Source organism: Augochlora pura, chromosome 10, assembly GCF_028453695.1.
Source record: "Augochlora pura isolate Apur16 chromosome 10, APUR_v2.2.1, whole genome shotgun sequence".
Taxonomy (NCBI): Eukaryota; Metazoa; Arthropoda; class Insecta; order Hymenoptera; family Halictidae; genus Augochlora; species Augochlora pura.
Window position 1 is genome coordinate 32,678,142 of NC_135781.1, and position 8,933 is coordinate 32,687,074.

At 45.6% G+C, this 8,933-nt stretch overlaps 1 protein-coding gene across 6 annotated transcripts in view; it reads left to right on the forward strand.

Moving 5' to 3' along the window:
* Positions 1-8,933, forward strand: part of LOC144476475 (nucleolysin TIAR) — a 680,102-nt gene that overhangs the window by 656,874 nt on the left and 14,295 nt on the right. For all 6 annotated transcript variants that reach the window (XM_078193491.1, XM_078193490.1, XM_078193489.1 and 3 more), the window contains 3 exons: positions 4,274-4,403; positions 6,986-7,227; positions 7,930-8,110. In XM_078193491.1, coding sequence (XP_078049617.1) covers positions 4,274-4,403; positions 6,986-7,227; positions 7,930-8,110 — 553 coding nt within the window. The remainder of the gene's footprint in view (positions 1-4,273; positions 4,404-6,985; positions 7,228-7,929; positions 8,111-8,933) is intronic.

Below are 8,933 nucleotides of genomic sequence, written 5' to 3' on the forward strand. Positions count from 1 at the left end.
GGTAAAATTTGTTCGAAGCACTGACGACATCATGATGTCCTTACGGAACTTTTGGCATCTGATGAGGGGGGGGGGGGCGCAATGATGCTTTCAAAATTGATAGCTAATTTCGGGACGCTGGGAAAATCACTTACGTAATCGATCGATATCCCCTTTCATTGGCGCGAGCACGATCGGCGGTAGAATAACCGTGACTCCTACGATTTTAGAGAGCTCGTGTCACGCTGTGCTTTACACGTCCTTCCTTATTATTCTGCGTTTGATTTGCACCGAGACAATGGGGATTGTTATAGCGATCGAAGGATTATTTTGGAACCTCGACGGAAATTATTTTATTCGCTAAAAAATTATTTGGAGCCTCGACGGAAATTATTATGTCGATTAAAAAATTATTTTGAAAATCCTATGAGGATTATTGTAACGATTGGAAAATTATTTTAAAGCTGCGGCAGGGATTATTATATCGATTAAAAAATTATTTGGAGCTGGATATCACTATATTAATCGACAAATGATTAATTACTAATTTTAATAGAATTATTAACATGACATCATACCGTCTCCTTTAATCCCAAAAATAAATGAACGAAACATCGAGTCAAATAATTCCTTCGAACACATTATTTTCCGTCATTCGGTAAATAGTATTAAAATAAATCGTTCGCGTCGCGCAGTACGTCACGTCATCCTCATGATGGAAGACACAGATCCACGGACACCGTTTTCATCAATGCGATATAATACATTACCTTTCCCGTAATCTCTTGAATCTTTTGTGTTTCTCCATCGCTTCGGCTACGGGGATACACGGCCGCGTACGTGGCCACAAAAGGAAGCATACACAATGCGGGTTCTAATCACTGAACTCCATTGTCAAGGAAAATAACGGTGGCCGAGCAACTCAAATGACCGAACCGTGAAAAATGACGTCTTCGATCGGCGCGACGTATGGCCTATTCGTTTCGTTCGAACGGAACACAGTGCGATGCGATCGCTCGTGTATTTTACCGATTGCTCTTCTTTGCGATGTTTATACAAATCTGCATAAAGATGGGAGAGGCACGGCGACGAGCCATGCGGAAAACGACAAATCGGGACGAAAGAACGTTCTTCTGCTTCATCGACGATCTGTTCAATAGATTCTATTTTATTCTTCAAGCAATTCGCAATTTAACGAGGAACAGGAGAAATTCATCTGCTGTCTCATTTTAACCCTTTGCTATTGTATTTTGTTAATCTTGCGAGAGATTTTTGTTTGCTGAGGGACACTTGGAGAGAATTTGCTATATATCGTGCTGGCAGCTGGCTTCTATAATCGCCTTTTTTTCAAGAATTATAAAGACAAGTTACGAGGCGCCAATAATTTTAGTAGAATTATCAGTCGGCCAATTTTACTTCAATTAACAGTCAGACGATTTTTAAATAGAATTAACAGTCGGCCAATTTTACTTTAATTAACAGTGAGTCAATTTTATCACAACTGACAATCAGTCAATTTTTTAGTAGAAATATCAGTCAATTCTCTTACGATTATCATATCTTCCTCCTCTCTAATTGTCCACTTCTGTTAACAAACTGCGAGACATTTCGAGAGAATTTACTATATAACATCTCTGCTAAAATTCTAACAACGTTTCACACAAAGAAGAAGCACACCAGAGCAGAACAGCGTTCAGCGAATCAGAATCTATCGGGTCCTTAAAGACAGTCGTGGTTTCCGTCTCCGCGGAATCCAACAGAGGCGGTGCGGTTCGAAAACGAGCAACGTCCGACGGAAGAAAGGGGGTGGAACGGCGGAGAGACACGAAAAACTCTTTGGTTCGCCCGGGCGGTCGGACGCCGGGTTGCTTGGGACCTGGCCGAGAAGCGACGGGACGCGCGTCGCCGACGGTTTCTCGCGCTTATTCCGCGCTATTCAACGTCTCGTTCTGCTTTCTTCCGGCCGTGTGCCGGGCCGCGCGGCGAACCACCACGTCAGTTTTCAGTTCCCGCGTCCGCGGTGTCCGCCGCAGCCCCTCGCCGTTCCCGTGGACAATGTCCGTCATTCGGATATCTTCCGTCTAATTGCTCCTCCTTTCCTCCATTCTTCTGTAGTCAGAAGCCTCGGAAACGAATATCTCGGGATGACGCATGGACTTGCACCGACGGTGGTATACGCTGTGTGGAGCACAGTGCCGGTATGGCTGGCGAAAAAGAGAGAGACGCCGGTATGAAGGGAGGAGAAAGAAGACGGGAGAAAGAGGAGGGCAGAAAAAGAAGGAGAAAGAGGAGGAGGAGAAGGTGGAGAGATCCTTTCTTCCCAGCTGAAAAGAAAGAATCTTATCTGGTACTGGTTATCGGCTGTGCTTTAGACTCGGTGTGAGAACGAGGCGTCGACGTCTGCGATGGCCAGAGAGAGAGAGAGAGAGAGAGAGAGAGGAGGCGGTCGGTTGCTGACGATGACCATCCCTCGGCCGCGCTCGAGGACGTAGATCGAGAATGAACTTCGGAACGGAACTGCTATTGTGCAGTTCCGGGCGCGGATGTTAAAAGTGACCTAATCCCTCCGATAAATTCGATGATTTTTACCCGAGCTTGGATACTTCGTCCTCCTCGTCCACCCCCCGACCTCGTCCCCGTTCTCGTCCTCTTTAGGCGACACCGTCGGCCCCGGTGTCGTATTCGTCAATCCACAATCGAGCTCTCGTGAGATGGTCCGGCGACGAAAATTGATCGAATTTTTGCCGAGGAACGTGCTCCAAATGGATAAGCGATGGCTGATATACGCTCCCTGGTAACTGGATGTAACGTACCCGGCTCTCTCTCTCTCTCTCTCTCCTCTCTCTCTCTAGGCATCGCGATCTATTCTTCCCCCCTTTGCGCTTCTCGGGCGCGTTCAGACCGCCTGCCCCGAGGAAATTAAGAGCCCTGCACCCTCAAAGCTGGCAATGTGTCTCGTCGAAATCCAGGAGTCTCTGTCCGGAGCAATTTTTATCCGGCGATCGCTCGGAGAGTTTGCAATTTCAGAAAAGACTACGCTTTAGCACATAAGTTCGTCGTGGTAGAAAATATTGGTATTCCTTCGTGACGAGTATACTCGTCAGAGACAGCTAACTGGTCTAGGACAATCTCATATTATCAGAATAATTTCTCCTCTATTGGATTCCTTCTATTTTCTATTATTTCTATTCGAGGTCAGCTGATACTTTTTGGCTATTTCGCCGATGCATTCATTAACGATAACTTTAATTTTTATTAACTTTAATAACGATGCGTTATTATTATTCTTATTACTATTAGCGGTATTATTATCCCTATTATTATTATTATCGGTAGTAGTATTATTGTTAGTAGTAGTAGTGGTATTATAATTATTATTAAAGTAAGTAGTGCGTGAGGAAGGTACGGGGATAAACAACGCACGGCCGAAGCCGGTTGCGAAAGCAGGAGGAGACCGGTTAACTCCGTCGTTATCGACAAAATGATAATATCAGGAGTTCGCTTACATGCTCGATACGGTGAACAGCCACGAAACTGTATGAAATTCAAAGTACCCCCGCGATATATATGCGCGAAACTATGATTTAACACGGTGTCCTCCAGATCCTCGGTAATCTAGATTCACCGGGATTCACAATTATCGTGCTCATTCGTGCGCGCGGTAAACTCACATAAATTAAACGACAAGAGTCTCGCTGAGAGAGCCGCGCTGACCATTTCGTGTAGCCCGGAGAAAGCTACGATAATAAGGTCTCCCTCCCCCCGCACACGCGTAAACGGACGGAAAAATCGCGCTGCACATATTTTTCTTTCGCCGCCGTCTACGAAACCGGCCGGCACTCGCTCGTAACTTTCGCGAGCGGCGCGAAAACTTTTATCTGTAATTTTTACCTGTCGCGACGCGGCCGCGAACGCTCCGCGCGTTTCATAAGTTTTTATAATTCCGATCGCCTTTTTGCGAGCGGCCGGCAACAATTCGACGTTTCAATCAAACACATGCGCGCTTTTTCACCAGGCGAAATATTCCGGCGGAACGTTCCCCAAGGAAAACACCGATATCGACGCATTGAATTGTTATGCGGTTTCCCGTGAATTTCTATTCGAACGAGGACCTGTGTCTTATTTCTCGCGAACGGGAGGCTCACCGTCGAGTAATTTCGTCGATTTCATGGGAATTATATTGTTCTCGGAACACGAGTGATTTTCGATACGTCGAAATTATTTGATACCTGCCCTAGATTAAGGAGAAAACTGCGATGACTAATCCAAAGTTAACGATCTTCTTCCGTTGCAGGTTTTCTACCAAAGAATCGGCGACACACGCTATTGTGGCCGTGCACAACACCGACATCAACGGCCAGACGGTGAAGTGCAGTTGGGGCAAAGAGAGCGGAGACCCGAACAATGCTCAACAAACCGGACAGGTAAAACGTTCGGCATTCATTAAACTTTTAGATCGCCGCGTCCGATGAAGCTGACGGATCGAATGCCAGACAAGTTGTTAAAAAATTAAATTCAACGACGACATTCCAAATTCCACGCGATACTAAAACACTTTTCATTATTTTGACCAACGCATAAAAATGGAATAAAAGACGAGCTGAATAGAATAAAAGACGAGCTGAATAGAATAAAAGACGAGCTAAATAGAATAAAAGACAAGCTAAATAGAATAAAAGACAAGCTAAATAGAATAAAAGACAAGCTAAATAGAATAAAAGAAAAATATTCCCCTAAGTGTTAGCAACGCGTCAGCTTCAAAGTCCTCGCGAAAGATGCCGAGGATCGCAGGTCGATTTTCAAGGGGAGGACCAAATCGGCCCCGAATTAGAAATTGAGATGACTCGCGTCGTGTTACGAGTTCGATCGACCTTATCGACAGGCGTTCGTAGCCGGAATGAAATCAAGGGCCGGCGGGTACCCGAGGCGTACGTTTCATTACCGCGTTCCCTTAAATCCGGGGCAGAATCGAAGACGGGCTAAAAGCCCGGAATCCGTCCGGCAAAACGAGAATCACGACCGAGACAGCGAGACCGTCGTCAATTAATTTGCGCGGATCTCTCTCTCTCTCTCTCTCTCTCTCTCTCTCTCTCTCTCGCGTCGGGACATCATTGGTTTCTCCATCGGCATCGATACAGAATCCGTTCGCCCGGAGGACCATTATATCTCGTTTAGGGATCATTAGCGGGTAGCAAGTCCGCGAGACGGTAAACTCTCTTAGGCATCGGCGCGGGAAATAATTATAGTATTCGATTTCTAATTCCGTGGTACGCGTTCGCGAAACGACGAGTCCCCGGCGCGCAAGTGGTGGACGAGATAAAACGGAACGTGGGACGGTGCCGGGGGTGGGGGGAGGAACACGGAACAGAAACGGTAAAGAAAAGGGGGACACCGGGAAAGCCGGGGCAAGATTCCGGTCTATTCACGAGTCTTGCTCCTCGAGTGTGTCTATTAGGTCTCTTAGCAATTAGCGCCGGTAGGATGAGTAAGTACGTCCGATCTGGGAATGGTAGCCCGTAGTACGTCCTCCTCGCCGACCCTTTCGCTTCCCCCTCGGCGGTACTTCTGTCCATCCATCCGCTGTTACCCGGCCCGTGACATCGCTCTAATTGATCCCTATTCCCATAACGCGGCTCGCTCTCCCACGAGCTGCCGAGGATATCGCAACACCGCGCGTTTCATCCTCGTCCGTCCCATGGCGCGGCCGCCTCTGCTCGGCGTGTTACACTGTCCTCCGTGTTCGATCTCCTTCTTAACCTTGCTGAATTGCCTCGGAGAGCCGACGACAATCGAGCCTGATCGATTTCACGGGTCTATCGCGCGCGCGGCGGCCATCCTATCCTGTCTTCCATCATACGCCGGCAACGTACTAGGGATATGGTTTCTCTGTTGCGTGACACGATTTCCAAGCGTTCGTTATTTTCTACGCTTCGTTTGTTCACGGCTTGTTAAGGGAGTCGTTCTTCTTTTCGATAGAAAATGTGGAAGGTGTTTAATTATTCGAGGATATTAATTAGTTGAAGCAAATATAATGTAGCAATCGTTTAAAGCGAAAGTGGAGTCGATTTTTGCTTGACAGAATTTATGAATTAAATTTTTGGAAGTATTAATAACTGCATTTAATGTATTAGTTTAACCCGACGAAGGGCTCACCCTTTAATTCTTACTACCTGGAGAAAAATGTCCACCCTCGAAATATTAAAAGTCATGATATTTTACATCTTTTTCCGTATTCTATAACCAGATATCTCGGATTTTGATAAATTTAAAATAATAAATTAAGAATAAATAAATTCAGATGAACGCATTAATTGAACTGCAGTATATTAGATTTACGTATTTATCAGGGAAAAACATCGCAAAAGCAAATTCTATAAATCCAGAAAAACCTGTAAAATTAGAAATGATTCTATATTAAAAATCCTCACCGATACAATTATACAATTTTATAATATAGTAAATATTAACGAGAAGAACTTCTCTCGACTTCCCCATGCTACCCCATATAAACCACACCCCGAAACGCGTAATTCGAGCATCGCGCGTTCCCGTCATATTGAGACCGTAGAAATCAGTCTCCGGCGCATCGGTTACCGGCGTCCTAATTTCCTCGCAAATTCGCGAATTAATCCCGGCTGGCAACCGAGTCTCGTCGACGAGATCCCGCGAGGTATCGCAAGAATCTCGGCGTAGGATTTTCGCGACGGCCGCTGAGAAAACGCGTCCGTGCGATGGAAAATACGGCGTAGCCGGCGTCGTCGCAGGAGCGCGTTTAAAAGTTATCGCTCGGATCGTTCCCGTTTCCCCGTTCTCGAACGCGGGGCGATTCAGCCGCGAGCGTATACACGCGCCGGGATTATGATTTTTAAGGGAGCTGGGGCGGGCGCGACTAGGGCGAAACCCGGCTCGCATTACCATTCCTAACCCTATTGGCGTCGTTAAGCATAAAATCGCGAGGCATTACCCTTACTCTTTTCTATTTCATTGATCTCGGGTGTTCTACCAGGCGTTATCGTCGGCGACGTACCCATACTACGCGGCGGCAGCAGCTGCCGCCGCGGCGGCGGCGGGCGTCGCGGGTGTCGGAGGCGTCGGCGGCGTCGGCGGCACCGGACAGCTCGGATACTGGTATCCGCCCCAATCTTACCCGACGACAGCGACGCAGATGCAGGCGGGCGGCTTCCTGCAGGGGATGCAGGGATACACTTACGGACAGTTCGCCGGCTATCAACAGGCGCAATACATGGGGTGAGCTGCGAACTTACGACCATACGACACATCCAACCGCGACGGTAGTTGTCGCGCGACTGGCAATGATACTGATAAACCCAAAATATCCCAACCAGAAGCTCTCTTTCATCTAAAGATCTTAATAAATGTACAGAGAGTTAACACGATCGCGATAATTAATATTATCAGCTGGTAGATTTATTTCTAGAGTAATTGCGACGTCGACATTTTGATTAATCACAAGTCCAAATCAGATATTATAGGGTCAAGGTTAAGCTTTACATCCTGTTTGCTTTGTTAAAGAAATATTCTATGATTTTCCCAAATTTTTTCAAAACCTCAAACTGATAAGTAGGATCTTATTCACGGTGATAAAGGATGCCTTGAATAAATTTTTCGGGTGGAGAGAAGCTAGTAGAAGGGTAATTGTGACGTCGACATTTTCATTGGTCACAAGTCCAAATCAAATATTCTAACATTCATGTCAAGGTTATGCTTTTCAATCCTCTTCGCCCTGTTAGATGTTTCACGATTTTTCCAAATTTTTCTAAAAACCTCAGACTGATAAGTAGGATCTTATTCACTGTGATAAAGGATGCTTGAATAAATTTTTCGGGCGGAGGGAAGCTAGTGGGCGAGGGCAATTCGGCTGAAAAATTCTCTGTTCTTCGGATGCTCATTTGTTTACCGGAAAATTACATGAGCAACCTGTAAATACAGAATGGGGATGGGTGTCCACGCCGCTGGCACGGCAGCAGGCTGGGGCCAGGGATTACCTGGGGGACCACAGTTACCACCGCACCACGCCACGACGGTCACGGCACCCCCAGGGGTGCAAGCCGCACCCCCACCACCACCACCGCCGGCACAAATGATGGCCTACCCGATGCAACAGTTCCAGGTAACCATTTATTTTTCTCTGTCTGTTTTGTGTACGCGTGCATATTTCGTTACGTTACTATATATCCTATACGTACACGTATACTATATCTATTCTCTAATCGATGTAAGTGTAACCCCGCTTTACGTGTCCCCCCCCGCATTGCCCTCTTTTTGATTCACTCGTTCGACGCTCGCTGGAAATACCGTTCGGCAAAACATTCCGGAGTTCGCGGCAATAAGGAGACAGAGGTTCTTGCATGGTTTTTTTTCGTGCGCTCTAATTTCATTAAACACGTGACCTCGCCACGCTCGCGAATAATTGTTTGATCCGAGTAGCGCGGTGTTACAATTCGCGGAACACGAGGGTGAAATTTATTATTATTATAGTAAGTATATATATTATTATAACATATGAAATATATTATCATTATTATTTAATTATTTATTTTCGTATTAAATGCGACAGTTTCAATTTTTTACTATTTTTTTTTTACTGCACGGAAATATAATAAATATAATTTAATTAATATAGTTCGAGATACAATATTATTTTGAATTTAATGAAAAATTGCGATCGTCTTCTTATTGCAGCAACCCCCACCGAATGTTTTCGATTATGGAAATATTGTTAAACATTGCTCGGGATTCTCGTCAAATTTTGGCTTTCTAGGTTTCCTTAATATCGTTTCGAATATTAATTATCGTTAATTTGCCGCGACAATTAAACGTTCGATATCGTCTTTATTTTCGACGTCACGAATACGGCAATCGGTTCGTAATTGTGCGAGCATCGAAAAATGATTGGATCAAATTGCGGCGATAATTTAACGAGTCCCAGTCTT